The sequence below is a fragment of the Dermacentor variabilis genome, chromosome 1 (assembly GCF_050947875.1).
Source record: "Dermacentor variabilis isolate Ectoservices chromosome 1, ASM5094787v1, whole genome shotgun sequence".
Taxonomy (NCBI): domain Eukaryota; kingdom Metazoa; phylum Arthropoda; class Arachnida; order Ixodida; family Ixodidae; genus Dermacentor; species Dermacentor variabilis.
The window spans coordinates 230,593,879-230,614,610 of NC_134568.1; the positions used below are offsets into that span (position 1 = coordinate 230,593,879).

The following is a 20,732-nucleotide window of genomic DNA, read 5'->3' on the forward strand; positions in this document are numbered from 1 at the left end:
CAACTAAGGCTTTTCCCCAAAGAAATCAAAGGTATTACACAAGGCCAGAAAAATTAGACCACAACGGCCCACCTTCATGTACGAGCTGCACCTCATTAAGACGACGAAAATAAGTGCGGCTCAAACATGAGTACATATGGCACTTCCCGAATGACTTATGTACGCAACAAAACTTTCACTGGTCTGATATTAGTCATATATCACTAATGACATCACAATGTTACACAGATACAAAAACAAATGTATATGAAATAAAATAAACAGAACATCAATAAAACCATCAGGTTACAGCAAGGACTCCAGCTCTTAAATTTTGAATTTTAGTGCCTTTAGCTAAAGACACAAGCTAAGATAAAGCCATACTATTTTCTATTAAAATCTGGCCATTGTACACAACTTGTCCAAGAGCATTAACTATATACAGTTGAACCCATTTATAACAATATTTAGGTGCCTCAAAAATTCCATTTTTATAAACGATAATTGTTATAACCGGGTTGCATGAAAAAATCAAAATAGGGTGATGGCAGAGCTATTGTGAGAAAACTATAATGGCAGGGAGGCCAGTGCCCCTCCCCACCACCTTCCTCCATCCCGCTGCTGATTGTGTTCCCTCTTTTAGCTGCTTCCTAGGTGCTCCGATTGCATGTAACAAGCCGCGGCTGTTGGCGTTAAAGAATGGCACTGCTACAACAGCTGCAAAGAGGGGTCACGTGTGGCAAGTGATACGCAAGCACTGCCGAGGCATTGCTTTGGTGGCTCCAAAAGGGGCCTTTTAAAAATTTCGAGAAGGCTGCCGCGGCAGCCTGTGAGCTTGAGAAATCCAGAAGAAATGCTGAGGCGATATTGCCACAAGCACCTCGCCACATACTTTTCACTGGCTTGCACGAGAAAACCCTATGTCTGTCAGCCTTGCATGCTTTACGCAAAGCTTACCAACATCCTTCTCCAAGGCATCCAGGTGCTCCACGTAGTGCAGCAGAAGGTTCCTCACGAAAACGAAGCCCCAGAGGGGCAGAATCATCTGCCGGGCCTCCTGTGAGGACAATGTTGAGGCAGTCTGCCCTACCGCGTCATCGCTGCCGTCACTATCTGATGCAAGCACAGTCACGACGATCACCTCATCAGTTAGAAGCACTTAGTTTCCAAATCTACAGCCGTGCCCTTTTTTTCCACTGGCAACATCGTGCATTGCTGATGATCAGCGGGCGGATCATCCATTTTCCGTTTCGGCAGGGAGAAACCATGTGGCCAGGAACAATTTCGACACAACCAACTATGACAAACGCGAGCAATTAAGCTGTTTGCAGAACTGCACTGAATGAGGAGCCAGCCAGCAACTTGCGAGCAATGCAATTGGCGCGGTCTATACGACTTTCGAAGGGTGGAGTGGCATAGAGCTGTGCATGCAGCCCATTCGTGTTCGGACGGGGGGGGTGACGGGAGAGAGGCACGCGGAGATGGCTATAAAATGAGCACACGGTGGCTGTTGGAGCAGTGGTCCATCATGCAGCGGCTCGAATTTCTCGTATTCTTTTTTTCTTTTCAAGGATTTTGCATTTCACGACTGTTCGGTTCGGACACCCAGCAGCCAAACTTCATCGTTATAACCAATAATGCGGCATCCGGGCATTGTAGTAAGCGGGTTATTTCACCATGGAAAATATACAGAAGTTGATGGTGCACCAGTTACTCATTGTTATAACTGATATACTGTCAAAACCGGTATCGTCATAAGTGGGTTCGACTGTATCAGAGAAAGTAATGATGTGAAGTGTTGTTGTTATTAGCACGACAGCAGCTAACAGCAATCAGGAGCATATGCACACACAGTGTTAAACACACACAAAAGCAAAGCAAGCCAAGAGCAATAATACACCATAGAAAATTTAACCTCAGCCCAAGCTAGTATTTACTAATATTTCATAAAGAATTCAACAAGAAATTTCATTACAGCATCTTACATCATTTTTAGGATTATAATTTTTTCAGAGACCTTCTAAATTATTCCAACCTTGTACTTCATGGGATTAGGGACAGTTAAGACAACCACTAGATCAGTTTAAATAGGTAGATCATTTCTGAAATAATTTATTTACATTTATTTTCCACAAGAAGTTGTTGATTATTAGTGAAGAAAAAAATGTCCAGAAGTCACTTTTGAAATCTGCACCCATCAGTAGTATTATTGGCAACAATATGACATCAAAGATTCCCTAGGATTTATTGCTCATTTGGGATGTTTTATTGCAAAAAAGCCCACTAAAGTCATTGGGTTGTTTTTTCGCTTACTTCATAATGCAATTAATTCATTTTTTTTATCTTGAAGAACTGCCCAGTCCTTAACAAAAGGTGTCGAAATTTAAAATGGCACAAGGAGCTGATGTGTAACTTTTGAGATGGCATCAGCACCAGCGTTTTGTTTTTACATCCCCCCTCCCGATTTGTGACTTATCGAACCTTTTTTTTTCATAAGACTGAGCTATTTGTAATTCCAGAAGTGTAATCTACTGATATACCTTAATGCATTATTTTTCTTACTAAACAGAAAAGTAAATTGAGCTGTAATAGTAAATTATGCTATTACAGCAGCAAAAAACCACTATTACCATGATAAAAGGCTTGATAAGTCAGGAAAGGCACAAAAATGAAAGCTGGATGGTGACACTGCCTTGAAGCTTTTGCACCAGTTCGCTATGATGCCATGGGTTTTGACAGCATCTGCACTTGGATCTAGGTAACGGTCTACTGGTAAAAAAAGGACTACATTTCAATTCTGAATGACTCAGCCTAGTAAGCTTCGAGAACTTTCTTTCCATCAAAACAGCTTAGATATGAGAAGATAACTTGAAATTTGTTACATCACTCTGACGTACTGGCGCTGGGATTTCGGTACAAAATTCAAGAAATAGAAGTTTGGACTTCGGCATCTTTCCTAGTAACCAATCTATTATTGCAAAATAACTGAAAGTAAGAGTTTTGGGAAGAATACTTTATCAGCATAAACTCGTTAAGTGTTTCTCTTTAGTGTTCTTTTAATGCATCTTTAAGGTATAAAGGTAATAGGAAGTGTGAATGCTGGGCAATGGCTGTCCAATTTTTTGGACATGGTTCACACATACCATGACATGATTATCAACCCTGTAAAAGATGGAAGTACTAGCTACATCTCCCATGATGGGGCACTTTCCCAGCTTTCAAAGTGCCATTTAGCTTACAAGGTTATAGAAAAATTATTTTTATTGTATCAAAACTAAACAGTGAATTTAAATTTTTCATCACTGGTGCACAGTTCCACGATGACAAAGGTCCTATGAAAATTTTACATATAAAGCAAGCAAACAAAAAGTGATGAACAGAACACCGACTTTTAGCTTCGCAAATAGTGCTTCCTGATAAAGGCCGGGCTATTTTTCGGGGGATCTTGAGTTGTGTCCATACAATCGAGAGAAGTGGTAAAAATACAGGAGTCTCCCAGACAAACAGAGTTGGCAGGTATGTAGACTACATAATGGGGCCCTCACTGGACAATATTGGAAATTTTTGTAATACACTAAGAGGTCAACATTCTACCACACGAAGTTATAAAGAGGGTTTAGTAGTAGCCGAGATAGAAGCAAAGAAATGTCATAAAGCAGTAATACAAGCAGTCTCCCTACAGGGACACTCTCTCTACAGATACCTTGTACAGGAGCCCCAAATGACATTCCTCTATAGCACACTCTGATATCAGAGCCAAGAACCCAACTCCTTCTCTTGTTGTGCAGCACATTTATCAAAGTGGTTAAACAAGTTGCGCAATTCACGGAAATCCCTGAATACATGTGGAACTAAGTCCATTGCGTACAATGCCATCTTGCTGATGAATAGTGTGGCTATTTTGAGCAGAAGAGTGCACAGGCTTTTGTTCGTATCTTCAGCTGTTTTCGTGCCATACATTGGTGCAGAGGCAATCACCACTGTGTGACCTACACAACTAACTGTCTGTCAGCAATACCCAAACCTGGTGAGGGGCACTGTTAGTCCCACACAGCTGGACTTCTGTGGCATAAGCCTCAGCTGTCAAGCAACGTTAGCATGACAGTTTACAATGTGTAGCTTCAATTTCAATTGAGCACAAGTGCACCACGCATGACTACTGCTTAACATCTATGTATGAAATGTGGATTTCCCATGTGCCCAGTGAAAAAGATCACCTTGCAGTTGCCATGCAAGGTTGCCTTCAGCTTGTCCAGTGGAGAGGTGGCTTTCTTGGTGGTTGATGGACGGCACGCCACACAGAAGCCCTTTAGTCGCTCCATGTTCAGATGGCACACCAACTTCTTCTTTACCTGTAAAAAAATTACAAGGTCTCTTAAGATCTCTCTTAAGAGGTGAACGGCGAAAGCCTACTCTTTCTCCGCTTATCATTCGCCTGTTTCTCTTTACCTCTTCTCTTTCTTTTCATTCTTTTAGTCATTACTGCTCACTACTAAGCATTTTTAGTCACTTGTAATCAATTGTGGTCGCTACAAGCCGTCGCAAGACATGTTGGTCATATCATAGTCATTACAGTCATCGTAGTCATTACAAGTAATTTCAGTCATTACTGCTCACGACTAAGCATTTTTAGTCATTTGTAATCAATTGTGGTCATTACAAGCCGTCGTTAGACATTTTGGTCACATTGTCACGTACGAGTTTGTGCCGCTGTGGACACGAGGATGTTGGGAGGTCAAGAGGAGGTTGAAGTGTCTTGAAGATTGGTAGATGGTGTTACCCTGCCTACTGAGCTGCAACCTTGTAACTGTATATAATGTAAATACATATATTTTCTCCCCGTAACATTTTGGTGGACATGGGGGGTAATCTCGCCACAGGTCAGCCCTGGATCATCACAGCGGGCGTCACATTGGTTTCGCTGTTATGGCTACTGACACTGCCTCCACTGCTCAGACACCAGCGGAAGTAGTGCTAACCCAGCTACGTCACCCAGGAATCTTCATCGGCACTGGCAAGGTCGACGTCGAAGACTGGCTGACGTCACATGAACGCGTCGGTAAGTACAAGTGGGATGCCACACTTTTGCTGGCCAACGTGATCTTTTACCTGGAAGGAACCACGAACGTATGGTTCAAGACGCATGAAGCTGACATTAGAAGCTGGGACTCCTGCAAGGAAAAGCTATGCGGTCTTTTCGGAAGACCTGTGGGGCATCAAATGGAGGCCAAGCAAGAGCTAGCGTCTCGTGCCCAGACATCAACAGAATCGTACGTCGCGTATATTCAAGACGTTCTGGCTCTCTGTTGTAAAGCGGACACGGACATGCTGGAGGCCGATAAGGTTGGACACATCTTGAAGGGCATCGCAGATGATGTGTTCAACCTCCTGCTTTGCACGAACTGCTAAACGGTGCAATCAATCATTAAGGAATGCCGGAATTTTGAGCAAGCGAAGAACAAACGCATCGTACAATGCTTCAACCGACTTCCGAATACGGCTGCCACTTCCTCCTGCCACGACCCTTCGGCGTCACATCCGCCTACAACGCCAAGCTTAACATAGGTCATCCGCGGCGAACTTGAGGTTAAGGCTCCAAGTTCTCACTGTCCCCATACGCATGACAACATGGGACAGTGAGGACAGTGCGTCTGTATAGACGACTCGAACTGGAAAACCGCTCCTGACCCCTGCTGCTCGACCGAACCGTGTTGAAATTTTCGTTGATGATGTACCTGTTCAAGCCCTCATCGATACTAGCGCTCAGGTGTTGGCTATGCGATCAGATCTCCATAGCCGTTTCCGTATAGTCCCAACACCTACCGAGTCGCCTGACGTCCGAGTAGCTAATGGCAGTACAACAGCCGTGATGGGAATGTGCACCGCTCATGTTACCATTTCCGGCTGTCCAGTGTTAGTCCTGTTCACTGTACTAGCTGAGTGTTCTCACGAAGTGATTCTTGGAATCGACTTTCTGACTGCGCATTCAGCACTTATTGACTGTGCAACCGGCACCCTTCGCCTTGAACTGCCCCATTACTCTGCCGACCCGACCAAAGACCACAAGTCCCAACTTCGTTCTACTGAATTTGTTCGACTGCAACCTGATGCTGCGACTTACGTCCTCATGTCGCCTTCTCCACCACTTTGAGGTGGTCCTTACATGGTGTCCCCACTTTGCGACGTCTTCCTGGCCCGTCAAACAGCACTACCACGCTCAATTGTAACTGTTGTCAACAATCAAGCGTGGCTTCCTCTTCTGAACTTTGGTCCGTGTCTGCAAGTGCTTCCTGAGGGTGTATCTCTCGCTGTGCTATCCCCTTTGGAAAACTGTGGAGTAGCTGCTCTTACACCCGAACCACGATTTGACACTGCTGCAGCTTCTGCCTCTCCTACTTCGCGCAACGAAAAGCTTATGTCAATGTTAGCTACTGATCTACGACATGCCTACGCTGACGCCCTTCGCCGCATTCTGATGTCCTACGAAGACAGCTTTGATTTTGGCAATCGCCCGCTAGGTAGAACCCGTGTCGTCACCCATCCCATGCACACTGGTGATGCTCCTCCTATACACCAGAGGCCCTACCATGTGTCTGCGGCTGAACGCCACGTGATCCAAATGGAGATGGACAAAATGCTCTCCAAAGATATTACTGAGCCTTCCTGCAGTTCGTGGGTGTCTCCTGTCGTTTTGGTTAAAAAGAAGAACATTCGCTGGAGATTTTGTATCGATTACCGTCACCTCAAACACATTACCAAAAAGGATGTGTATCCGCTTCCACGTATTGATGACGCGCTGGACTGCTTACACGGTGCCAGTTATATTTTGTCGATTGATTTCCGCTCTGGCTACTGGCAAATCGCAGTGGATGAACGAGATCGTGAAAAGACCGCCTTCGTCAACCTCGATGGTCTCTATCAATTTAAAGCGATGCATTTCGGACTGTGTAATGCCCCTGCTACCTTCAAGCGCATGACTGACTCTTTTCTGCGGGGATTCAAATAAACCACATGCCTCTGCTATCTTGATAACTTCATTGTTTTTTCACCAACGTTTGAGAGCCACCTCCACCGACTCTCAGCTATGCTTGCTGTTTTTTGACGAGCTAGCCTACAACTAAATTTTGCAAAATGCCATTTTAGCCACCACCAAATACGAGCACTTGGTCAGTTGGTTGATGCTGCTGGCGTCCAGCCTGATTCTGATAAAGTTTGTGCCGTTGGTGAGTTTCCACTTCCGCGTTCTTCTACCGATGTCCAAAGTTTCCTAGGGCTGTGTTCCTATTTTCGGCGATTTATCCAAATCTTTGCCGAAATGGTTCGTCCTCTCACAGACCTCCTCAAACAGGACGCCACGTTTCATTCGGGACCTGACCAGGCTGCAGCATTTTCAACGTTTATCAGTCGCCTTATCAATCCACCCGTGTTGGGTCATTTTGATCCGCATGCCTACACAGAAGTTCGCACTGATGCAAGCAGCCATGGCATTGGTGCTATCTTGTCCCAACAACAGCAAGACATCGATTGCATGATCACGTATGCTAGCTGTCTTCTTTCAGCACCAGAGCGCAACTACTCCATACCAGAATGTGAATGCTTAACCCTTGTTTGGTCCATTGCTAAGTTCTGCCCTTACCTGTTTGGTTGAAATATCACCGTCGCGACAGATTATCCTGCATTATGTTGGCTATCCTCACTCAGAGACCCAACAGGCCGTCTTGGCCACTGGGCTTTACGCCTGCAAGAATACACTTTTTCCATGTCCTACAAATCAGGGCGACTACATAAGGATGCAGACTGCCTCTCCCACTATCCTGTCGACCCACCCGATGGCACCGAAACCGATACAGATACCTGCGTTTTGTCTATCTCCGACTTCTCACACATCGCCAACGAGCAGCGTCGTGACCCATATTCACAATCCATCATCGAACGCCTTACCTCAGAACAAAAGGACGTTTCTCTCCGTATGTTTGTTCTCCAGGACAGGACCTTACACTGACGGAATATGAATCCACATGATGCTGCTTCTCGTTGTTCCCCAGCATCTGCGCTAGACAATTCTCTCGCAGTTACACGATGTGCCCACCGCTGGTAATTTGGGTGTCTCCTGTACGTACGATCATGCGCGCAGGCGATTTTTCTGGCCTGGACTATATCGCTCTGTTCGATGCTATGTCGGTGCTAGCGAACTTTGCCAACGCCGCAAGAAGCCTCCATTGTCTCCCGTTGGGCACCTTCAGCCTATTGGGGGCGAGCTCCACCACTGGAAAAGCCGGCGCCACCATCAGCTTGACGTGGCATGAGGGATCACGTGGACACAGCGGCCGCGTCGGCTGCTTCGGAAGCACCGAAGCGAACTGAAAACAAAAGTTTAAAGTCCCACATATGCTGCGGTTCCAGTTAAGTGGTGAGGCTTTCCCGCCTTGGGTGTCTGCTTGACAACTTTTGAAAGCACTATAATAGGTAGTGGCTGCCTTTGGAGGCGTGCAGCATGGAAGGCTACTGCTCATTGCCGCAGTGCCGGACGTACACAACGGAGCCCGGTGTCAGCCTTATTTGCACGTAGCCGAAGTACAAGAAGCTGCGTGCAGCTTGGCTCGCAAAACTTAGAACTGGCAAACAGTCACTGGCTACAACTCGGGTATGCAGCAAGCACAGATGCGAGGAAGATTTCCGCTATGGCGTCGGAACTGCGATGTTCGGCGAGTAGCAGAAAACGCGCAATGAGACGCTCGCCCGCACCTGCTGCCCGACTAATCTAACGACTGTTTGGTCTGTGAACTTGTCAATGCTAGATACTGGCAAGTTCACTGGAATAGAAAGGGAGCGGTAAGAAGCACATTACAAAATTATGCAGATCCCACTCACTGTGGGAATCAATGTAATCAAAGCTTTCCAAGCTGGATGCTTTGACGATAATTAGCAGTGATGTTGATGGCTAAAGCTTAATTTATTCAACATTTAGGCTAACACGAGAGTGGTGAGTAGATGTTAAACGTAACCTCGCCTGCAAAACAGTTGTTTGTCTGCGTAGAACACAGAACACACAGGGAGAAGTGTTTGCTTGAGGCGTTGTTGTGCGCCATATGTTATAACCTCTGAGAGGGCTGAGCGTTGTCATTTCTTCACATGGCACATCACATTGTGACAGAAGCATTAAACTGGAATTGAATTATGGGGCTATATATGCTAATACCACACTCAGATTATGAGGCAAGCCGTAGTGGCGGACTCCGGATTAATTTTTACACCGTGATGTTTTTTAACGTGTCCCAAAATCTAAGTGCACCTGTGTTTCCTATTTCGCCCCTGTCGAAATGCGGCTGCCACGAGTGGAATCAAATCCGTGACCTCTAGCAATACTATAGCCATAAAGCTAACACGGCGGGTGCAGAAGTGTTGATTTGATGGTCAACCACTTCCGTCATGTCTCCTGGACCCTGCGGTGTGCTTTAATTAATGTAGAACTGCTTCTGCACGCCCTGCGTAAGTTGCCCGCTTGACATATTCGCATGGCGTTTATTTTTCAGAAATAGCAACTGTGCCGTACCTTGAACTTAAGCTTATCCTGTTTCCCCGCACCCGCGTGGGGTTTCCTTGCCTTCTCACGCCACCTCCCCAACCCTCTCTTATATGGGAACTGCCTCTTCTCCTCCCCCTCTCCTTCTTCTCTTCTTCTCTTTACAGTTCTATCTGCATCCCCTCTGGCCTCACACGTTAGTAGAAAGCGAAGCGCTGCAGTTTGTGCAATGCTTTTGAGGTGAGTCACGGATAATTACAGGTGTCAAGCGGCTAATGTGGCGACGTCCAGGCAGCTCCAGAGGGCATTGTGCACATTCGATGTGGTGGGGTGAAAACGAGTTTCTCCCGTCCCCTTTCCTCTCTTACTTGCGCTTATCCATATACACGCTCTGAACCAGCCCCCGAGGCAGTGTGCGCGACAGCAGCCCACAGCAGCAGCAGTGGGAAAGTAGAAGGAAGAGGCAAAGAAAGCTTCGCTTTAAAAGGCATAGCATATGGTCATGTTTGTGTTATGAATTAATACACTGTATTACGAAAAAGCAGCAGCAGGAACTCGCACGCTGAGAAGACCGATAAACATACAGTGCGACGCAACTTGAGAAATAATACTGAAACGTCCAAGAATTTAGAAGAAAAAGAAAAGATTGAATCATCGCAACGGTACATCACAGTCGCCGTAGGCATCAAAGTGTCTTTAATGAAATTATTTTTGAACAGCTCTGATAGCGTCCACGCAACAATGGTTGCTTGCGTACAGTCAAAGGCTCATATTCTGCAGTCTAAAGCTCACAGCGTAGTGCAAAAATGCGCACACAGCGAAAGCGAAACATTGTGTGCGGACATGCATGCAGACGTGCAGTCGATCGCTGCAAATCCGTGCGATCGCTGCATTGACGCTTCATTCTGTTATGCTCCATCTGGTTATACAGACAGCCTACTACAAGAACATACTTCACATAGTTTACTCTCAGCGTTTGCCTATCTTTCACGCGAGAAGCTAGTTTGGGAGACCCCATCGCGACAACCGCATGCAGTGGCGTTCACTGTACCCATTCGGTAAAGAGATAGCGTCTGTAAACGATTCTGTGCTATCAGTTTGCTCCAGATTATTATTTTGACAGTTCGAAATCTCCCTCGTTTTGAGAGCACTTACAGAAATGTCCAGGAGGGCTGCCGCGTGGAGTTTTTATTGAGCGCCGTAAGCCAAACCTATGAGGAGTGCGCCGCCTGATCCCTCATACTACGCAAGGGAGGCGCTTCCGACAGATGGCGACGCTGTAAGTCCTCGCCCCCAATAGATATCCCCTGTGAGCCATTTTTCTGCGTTGACCTGGACCTCCTTGGCCCATTTTCAACTTTATCCTCAGGCAACAAATGAGTGGCTGTTGCGTCGGACTATACCACGTGTTAGGCCATAACGCCGGCCCTCCCTACGAGCTGCGCAACTGATGTGGCCGATTTTCTCCTTCATGAAGTGATCCTACATCATGGTGCCTCACGTCAGCTACTCACTGATAGAGGCCGCTGTTTTCTTTCTAAGGTTGTCGACAACCTTCTTCGCTCTTGCTCAACGTCCCACAAGTCCACGATGGCTTACCACCCACAGACCAATGGACTTACCGAGCGTCTCAACCGTACACTCATGGACAAGCTCTCCATGTACATGTTTGATGATCACCAGGATTGGGACTGCACCTTACCCTTTGTGATGCTTGCATACAATTCGTCACATCACGATATTACTGGCTATTCGCCGTTCTATCTATTCTATGGCCGCGACCCACTCCTGCCTCTTGACTCACTGCTCCCTTTCGACGCCAACACTACCCCGTTCTATGCTCACGACACCATTGTTCGTGCTGCCACAGCACATCGCGTTGCCCGTGACAGTCTTCTGGCATCACAGGCTATCCAAAAGCACCATTATGACAGTCGTCATCGGGACGCACTTTTCAGCCCTGGGTCACTTGTCTTGCTTTGGTTACCCTCCCGTCGGGCCATACTGAGTTCTTCGCCAAGTCACCAGCCTCACATATGAGATATAGCCTCTGATTTCAACGTTTTCTACCCCACCAAGAACTGATATTGTGCATGTTTCACGACTAAGGCCCTATAACTCGCACACTGATTCGACACCCTAAGAAGACTCAAGACGATTTTTCTGCCACCGGGAGTTAACGTCAGGTACGAGTTTGTGCCACTGTGGACACGAGGACGTTGGGAGGTGAAGAGGAGGTTGAATTGTCTCAAAGATTGGTAGATGGCGTTACCCTGGCCACTGAGCTACAACCTTGTAATGATATATATTTTAAATACATATATTTTCTCCCCATAACAATATCATGGTCATCAGTAGTCATTACAAGTCATTTCAGTCGTTACTACTCACTAAGCATGTTTAGTAATTTGTAATCAATTGTGTCATTAAACGGCGTCGTTATACATGTTGGTCATATCAGTCATCAGTAGTCATTACAAGTAATTTCAGTCATTATTAGTTATTACTGGTCATTACTAGGCATTTTTAGTCATTTCTAATCAATTATAGCCGTTACAAGTTGTCGTTAGACATATTGGTCATTTCATAGTCATTACTAGTCATTTTAAGTCATTTCAGTCATTATTAGTCATTACTGCTTGTCAGTAAGCATTTTGAGTCATTTCTAACCAATTGTGGTCATTACAACAGTCGTTAGACATATTGGTCATATCGGAGTCATTAGTAGTCATTACAACTAATTAGTAGCCATTATTAGTCATTACTGGCCATTATTAACCTCTACCAATCTCTATTATAACATTATCATTCACTAACTGTCCCCATCAATCATTTTTCATTCTTTAATCTGTCTTCATATGGCGTGATGATGCTTCGGCGGACACTTATGACGGTCAGGTCTACTGACACAAACTTCACCATGAGCCTAGAAAGGCTTTCGCCTTAATCACATTGATAATAATAGTGACAAAAAATAAGTGGTAGTACATGTACTCAAGCAACAATGCAGAGGCTATAACAGATACTGCAGTGCTGAGCTGGCCTGGGGTAATTTACTGATTACTTACTGTGTACTGATGATTACTTACTCTTTCATGTGTACTGTTGCGATCAGACTCCTGAATGCGCGAGTGCATGGCTTGTGTACACGCCAGTGCTGCAATAATGGATACTGGGTCCCAGACGACAACATGGGCAGGCATGCAGCAGTTAGTTACTGAAAATTAACACACTGCTGCAATGTAGCCATGGAAGTTGCAGTAGCTGTTGGCAGATGCTGCATGCTGGCTCGTGATTCTGTCTGGGTCCCAACAGGCAACACTCTGCAGTGGTGGCAGGTTTGCGAGCCATGCACTAACCCATTCTGTTTAGGTTTGATGGCGGCAGTCCAAGGTTCCTTTGCCTGGCATCAGCAGTTTTAATGTTAAGCCAATCTACTTGTCTGTATATAATTTATCTGGCTCCTTGCTAGGCATGCATTACCAACATTTAGCTCTATATGTTTGCAAATGAAAAAAAAAAATGACTCGCATGAAATTCTTTTTATTCCCAAAAATGTTAAAGCTGCTCTGTAGGGAAGTCTTTAAAAACGCTTTTAGCCAGCTTTCCACGCCTTACAGCCATGTGACACATTTGAATCATTTAATCTTCTTTTGGTGTCCTATGTTACGGGTGCTAGTGTCGCTGTTGCCCCAAGCCATCTACCTGGGAAAGGCATAGCAGATCGCGAGATAGCTAGTGCTCAGACCTGGTACTTCCCCATAATTTTGAGCCATTTTGTTCAGATACAGCATTTTGGAACCAGTTTTCTGAGGAAATTTTTTCAAAACAAAAGGGGCACACTGGCTGAAGAAAGTTATGAAGCAGCTTTGGGGGTAGAAAATTTCATTAGGGAACATCAAAGGTAAAAATGCAGTGTCCAATTGCTTCAATACTGCTTCAATAGTAAACACTATAAATGCAGAGCTTTCTTATGACGTACTAAACCTAGAGGACCAAAGGGAAGGAAGAACAAGAATGACCTCATGTAACAAAGTTAAGAGGTACAACCCAGCAATATCCATGTTCAGACTTTTGTATGTATGCTTGTTCAGCTTCTTGAGCTCTTTAAACATGTACTCCCACCTGTGCTCTATAAACCTGATTTCAGATGAGCTGATGTATACCTCTTACGCAGACATGTTTCACCCGCCGTGGTTGCTCAGTGGCTATGGTGTTGGGCTGCTGAGCACGAGGTCGCGGGATCGAATCCCGGCCACGGCGGCCGCATTTCGATGGGGGCGAAATGCGAAAACACCCGTGTGCTTAGATTTAGGTGCACGTTAAAGAACCCCAGGTGGTCAAAATTTCCGGAGTCCTCCACTACGGCGTGCCTCATAATCAGAAAGTGGTTTTGGCACGTAAAACCCCAAATATTATTATTATTATTATTACGCAGACATGTTAAGAGACAGAAAGATAACAATGGCACTACTTTTGCACAAAATGAAAATATTCATAAGGCACATTGTTCACATGCTAGCAATATCGGCAATTCTTGCCATCAATGATAGCAGAACTATATTCTTTACGAACTTGTCTGCATTTGGGAAACCCTATGCACAGCACAGCCTTGCTATAAAAGAAACAAGTGTACTTTTGTCTAGGGGAACGAAGAAATAAATTTTTAATCTACTGTTTGCCAAATGGTTAAAAGTCCTGTACTGCAAGCATGGAGTGCTATTGACAACACATTCAAGAAAGCACCAGTCATCCATAACAAACTGCAATCCATTACAGCAGTGTCACAATTGAATGCACAAAATTTTGCATTCATGGTCATTTTTAAATAATTTCATACAGCTGAGGAAAATTCCTTTGGTTCACAAGGAAAATTTCCTCAGCTCCAAGGTACAGATAAAGTAATTAGAGAAACTCTGGTCTCTGTATAAGAACTTATAAAATTGTAAACTGCAGACTGGCATAAGTCTTTGGGACAGCTTAGAAAGGTTCAACACGGTGTTTAGAGACATGCCAATGATGAGTATCGTTAATATGAAAGGGTGGTCTGGAGAGGAAATTGCAATGACTTCTCTGCATAAAGATGCATTCTCTATTTTGACATAAAAACTAACTAGTAAATGCAACTACACATACAGAGGACCCAACATTAGACCAAAGTACTTTATTTGTACCTACAGTATTTAGCAATGGCTACTCATAATGCATTCTCCACACTCATCCAGATTAGATCAAGGACAAGAGACTCAGCTGATGTCTAACCAGATATATAATTTCAATTACCCTTTTGAAAAACTCTATGTCAGCATTTTTGTTTCTGTATGACATGGATGCCACATAAAAAGTGCCTAAAGAATGATCCCGGCTATCAAAAACATTGCATGTTTAAGGATGTTATAAGCCAATCTCGGCACCTCCCTCTGTTCGCTTTTAAAGAAAGTCCACTTAAAGGGGTCTATGAATGACAGCTGAATGGGTCAAGGTTCGTTGACACTCGGAATGTCTGGGAACCACTGCCCTATGTGAGGTCAAGTCTGTGTGATCTCTTAAAGAAGCAAATCTATGGCTTTGACCCAGGTCCACCATTAAGTGCTGCCGCCTATACCAGGTGTTCCAGTTAACTTGGAGCAGGATTTTTAAAAAACCCAAGAGCTCTAGAGAAATCATACCGACTGCATAGTAGCAGCAGTCGTGTGCACTTACAGCCAGTAGTTTTTTCATTGCGAAGTATTAATTGCTATGAATTAGTGAACTTTTAAATTATTACTTGAATTGTAAACATGTCAATTACAAAGTTGTAGGGCACCTTAAATAACCTCCAAATCAAGCATTTATTTCGTTCTGAAGTGTGCCTGGTTGTTTTTTTGAAGAAAAAACAAATGCCTGCAAGATACGCGAAATATGAAATAGATGCGTCCTCGCGCGCCGCTACTCAAACACCTCCAAGCAACCTTAGAAAGATATATGGCTGCATTCATTTATCACCGCATCGTACAAGGCTTCATCATGTAGGATGGCTCAAAAGATTTCACGACCTTACTAGCTTGGTGCGATAAGTGTCAACATCTGTGGACGCAGGAATGTTGCGCTCAATCACGAGGCATTTGGGATAGCTTTAACCTTCGCGTATCATGACACAAAGCTACAAAAAAAATTTAACCAATGCTAAAAGCAAAACATGGTGTGCAAAAGAGCACGAAAAAATCAAAAAGGCAGCCCTCAGAAGAACAGAAAAGAGCTACTCAGGAGTTCATTTAAAAAAGAATAAACCAAAAGCACGTAGTCGCCCACAAATAAACATTCAAAGGTGCGACATGTTTAGCCATTTACCCTTTTTCTCTCTTGAACTCTGGAAAAGAGGCAAAGCAAAGCAGTTTTTAACCTATTTCTATTTTTGTCGCAAGCTTTTTTTTATGTAAGCATAGGGTGACATCATGAAGGTGCGTTAAACAGTCACATTTTACCCCAGTTTTGAGCAGTTATTTTCCACTGCCACTTGTAGCACGTGCTCAAACAGGTCACCGTCTGAACCAATACAGTACTTGCTTCTTTCCAACACTTGTGCTGCTGCAGCTTTGACCAGCAATATTGGAATCTTGCGGCAGACTCTGCTTATTTTTACCTTTAGGGCATCCGGTGTGGTAATTTCGCTGCTACACACGCAATCTTTCATGTAGTCCTACAAGAAGTTGTCCAGTGGTGTCATGTCCGGCGACCGTGCAGGCCAGCGTTCAGGTCCGTGCCGGCCAATCCACTCTCCAGGAAAAAGCTTGTTGAGCCACGCTCGAGACTGACTTTTACTACGATGAGTACCATTGTGTTGAAACCAGATGTTCCGAAGGTGCACAAGTGGAACGTTGCAACAGACATCGTTCACGGGGCCCTTGAGGATGCCGTTGACATAGCGTTGCAACGCTAGTGTGTTGTCAAAAAAGATGGGTCCGGTGATGTTGCCATCAAAAATACCGCACCGCACATTAAACAACTACTAGTATTCGTGTCGTGTTTGTGCTAGCCAGTGGGGATTCCTATCACTACAACAGTGCGCATTGCGAAGATTAACTTGTGCATTTCTGGAAAAATTAGCCTCATCCGTCCAAAACAAGCGAGTGAGAAAGTCTGGTTCTTCACATTTCGTGAAAATCCAATTGGAAAAGTCAAGTCTGTTTTCAAAATTTCGGTCTCAAGTTTTTGATGAAGATGTACATGGTACGGGTGCATATGACCTTCTTTTTAAAATGCTCCACACTGATGACCCTGAGGTTCCGGCCTCCGCACTGGCGTCGCACACACTACTATGAGGGTTAGCAACAAAGAATTCCAAAACATCCGTTTCCGCTTCTTGAACTACTGTCACAGTCCTGTGTTGCTTTCTTGTGAAGCTACCCGTCTCGTAAAGTACTTTGTGCAATCTAAGTATTGTTGACAGACTAGGGCATCTTAGTCCACATCCACATCCGGAATAGCTTGGCTGCCTTCCTCTTGTTGTCGTGCGCCGCCCCCAGAGCGAGGATCATTTCAGCCTTGTGATCATTCGTGAAGGGCATGACTGTCTTATTGAAGAGCAGGAGGCTGGTGTGGTACCGTTGAGGTCTCCTACGCACTGACACGTCAAGGAAAAATGATTTACGCAGTTGAGAACAGCATATGCTGGCTGTACAGACCCGCCAGAACGCATTAGATGGACATAGCCTGCGCAAGGTTTGTTTCTATTGCTAAAGGGAACAAAAGGAACATACGTTCTGGGTGTATCTATCTAGAGAACAAGATGAGTGCACAAAATTACAGTCCCAAGTGTGCCATCGCGGTTTTCTGGCTTCGAAATCCCCCCCTCCCCCCCCCCCCGGCTCCAATATGCTTATCAATGTGCCGGCAGCGAGTTCTTATGATGCCGCGACCATCACATAGCGTGAAGCCCTGTATCGAGCTGCCGCCGCTAGTAAAGCCATGTATCCATGGCTATTCACTTGGCAGTGCTTGAGTAGTGGCACGAAAGCTTGTATCTATTTCATATTTTGGATGTGTCATGCGCCTTTGTTTTTTCTCGGAAAATCTAACGGGGCAAAGTTGAGCATGAAACAAATGCTGCATTCGGAGGTTACTTGAGGTGCCCGACAACTCTGTAATTGATATGTTCGTGATTCAAGCTATAATTAAAAGTTCACTAATTAAAAGCAATTAATTAATACTTCGAGATGAAAAAGATACTGGCTGTAAGTACAAATGACTACTGCAACTATGCAGTCGGTATGATTTCTTTAAAGCTCATGAGTTTTTTCAATATCTTGGTCCAAGTTAATTGGGACACCTGGTATATGAACAACAGCATTTTGAAGGTTGTGAATTCAAAGGATTATTGTTTCCCTCGCTTACTAGTGGTCTACTACAGCTTACCTTTGGATGAAGGGAGAGAGCAGTTTCAAAAAGCTCCCCGGCCCTCTTGTAGTTCTCCTTGAAGAAATGATATGTCCCAAGTTCGTATGATACCTGAAACGGTGAAAAGCATATGATAAGCTGTTTGTACACAAGGTATCGCTGCCGTTTATATTGACAATTCCATGAAACACATCTAAAACCACGAATTGGATAAAACATCTTCTGCATGAAAAAAGGGATGTGTTTCTGAGCATATGAAGCAGGCCCAAATAGAGAGAAAAAGAAACCCCTAGGTACCACTACAATGCTCAGGCAGCGTCTAAGGTATACACAGGCAGCCAGATGTGTCGTCTATAAGACATGACATGTAGCACTTGCTAAAGGCAATCAATCCAGATGCTATTCTAAAATGCACACCTGTTCCTGGTGAATATAGAAAAAGTCTACTAAAACTAAATTAACAAATATTTTTCTTTGGCCCTAAGTGGCAATGAACCAGAACTAGAAATGGTGAAGAACATCAAGTTTAATGAAGAAACAAAATGAACTGCAAATGGAAAGAGCAATAGCACTTCTAATGCTGCCATGAAAGAAAAAATGTGCCCTTTCTTTCTATTGCTGTCTCAGTAAAGTGGACACATAAGCATGCAGGAGAACATGCAACCATATGAAAATGAAAGCTCATTGTGCCTACCACTAATTATGTCCCTGAGCCATTTTTATGAAAGAAAAAGGGAGCATTTCGCACTAAAATGAAGTTCAAGAACTAGTTAGCCATGTTTTTTTTTAAGTGATAAACTGCATAACAATAAGTTACAAACATGGCTTCCGGAGGATGCAAAATTAACTCTTAGCTATGCAAGCACTGCAACTATGGTTTTTTAATAATTACAAGACATGCATCAATTTAAAAACAGCAGCAGAATGTCAGCACAAAGAACAAGGGCAAATAAGGGGCTCGATCTTTGGTAAGAAACACATGAAATCTCAGAAGCCAAGGAAAGCATAAGATAAAGTGCTTTTATTGAACTGTACAAATATAATTAGCAAAGTTTACAATAAATGTTATACTCTTAATGAAGAGAAAAAAAAGAAATTAAAGTGGAAGACAACTTTGACACCAGCGGAAACCAAATCAATAAACTCCCCTTGATGAACCTTGTAGAGGGTCCTAAATGTTTTTGGGCCCATGCTTGTGTAACTTTGGTAATGAGAAAGAATGTGGCTGGACAGGCTCTTCTCTGAATGTTCTTGGGCCACGCTGCTTCATAGTACTAATGAGTAGAAAAGCTCTTATTCAGTGTGGAGTTAGTCTCAATCTATGGTGTTTATCTGTGGGAGCAGTCATCAATGCCAGCCAGTGGTCCAGTGCTGAGCCTACATCCCATGTCCACATTGGGCAAAGGTAAATTAATGTTTAACGTATGTTCTGCATCCACCACAATGTAATATATACAGTGCTGTCATCACTTTACGCACTTCCATGAAAAAAAGAAGCTACAACCAAACTTGTCTCGGCTTTATTATTTGTAAGCTTCATAATGGTTTTGGTCAACAACAACAACAACAACAACAACAACAACAACATAAAGGGTGCCTTTCGATTCTTCTTGTCTGCACTTGTGGGCCCGCAACAAATCGTGAGAGGCAACGATAGTGGCCACATTTACACTGATACGTTAGAAGTGTACCCTATTCAAACGCCGACCGCTTGTAACGCAACTAAGATATTCGCCCACCCTTAGCGGAAGCGTGCCATATTAGGATAGTAGTGAAGGCAAATACCGCAGTTTCCGCAGAACGCCTGCCATGTGTTTCTATGTCACTGGCAGCTAAGCGTGCCCATCTCTGTTTCTGCCCTGTAAAAGTGGACATGGCTACGTTATTGTCGCAAAATTCCCGATATTAACGATATTATTCATTGCTGATATGGAAGAAACTGTTTCAATGCACATAATGTACTCACGAGAAGAAAAATAATCGCGTTCGGCGCGTTAGGCTTGCTCCGCCGGCCGCCATTTTTGTTTTGGTGTCTTGCACTGACAGCGGCAGCCGCCCGCTTACATGATGAAAAAAGAAAATTTTTCTTTTCGTGGGAAATTTAATCTGCGTAATGATCGCACCCATGAATTTGTGTCACTTCTCCTGACAAAAAAGTGCGATCATTATGCGAGTAAATACGGTATTCATATAAGAACTATCGATTGTTCGACCAGCGCTGGTCCTGTTTTCTTACTGATGTTTCATTTGTGTGTGCGCTGCCCAAGAATGGAAACCACTTCTGTTGCATGCACTAGCAGTGACCGAAGTTCACGCGTGCTGAGGAATTGAATATGTGCACGATGCATTGAACATGACCAGAGGTCATTCCTGCTTCACCACTGCACCGATCGATCGAGTTACTGGACGATACATGCCCGTGTCTTGGTTGCACCGGCATTGATAAAGCAGAAATGATTACCAATACTTTTAACTTCTGTCTCTTGAGCACTGTTAAAAAAAATGGCCAAGCTATTTACATTGTTGCCTCTATTCTATATTGTAGGGGGCGTACTAGTTAAAGTTATGTGCACATGTCGTACTTGTGCTATGCGGCGATATATTTTGTTTATTTCCGCACAGTGCGGATGGAAGTCCGTTGTCGCCATCAGAGAGAACACGGATTCATAGCAAACATTTTGTGGGAAACTGTGAAAATGACTTTAGCTAACACACATCGTATGTGCCGACGATTTTTCCAGCGGCACATACAATGTCGTTTCCAATTACCTGCTCAGTGTCACTTACATGGCTAAGCAGATGCTGCCCTTTCGCCACATTGCAGCCATGAAAATAATTGTCTAGCATACCGATC

The 20,732-nt window shown here is 44.2% G+C and overlaps 1 protein-coding gene across 1 annotated transcript in view; it reads right to left on the minus strand.

Annotated features, from left to right (window-relative positions):
* IntS8 (integrator complex subunit 8) overlaps positions 1-20,732 on the minus strand; it is a 121,914-nt gene that overhangs the window by 83,959 nt on the left and 17,223 nt on the right. Inside the window, exons 7-8 of the mRNA XM_075670665.1 lie at positions 17,897-17,989; positions 4,197-4,331 (exon numbers count right to left, since the gene is read on the minus strand). Coding sequence (XP_075526780.1) covers positions 4,197-4,331; positions 17,897-17,989 — 228 coding nt within the window. The remainder of the gene's footprint in view (positions 1-4,196; positions 4,332-17,896; positions 17,990-20,732) is intronic.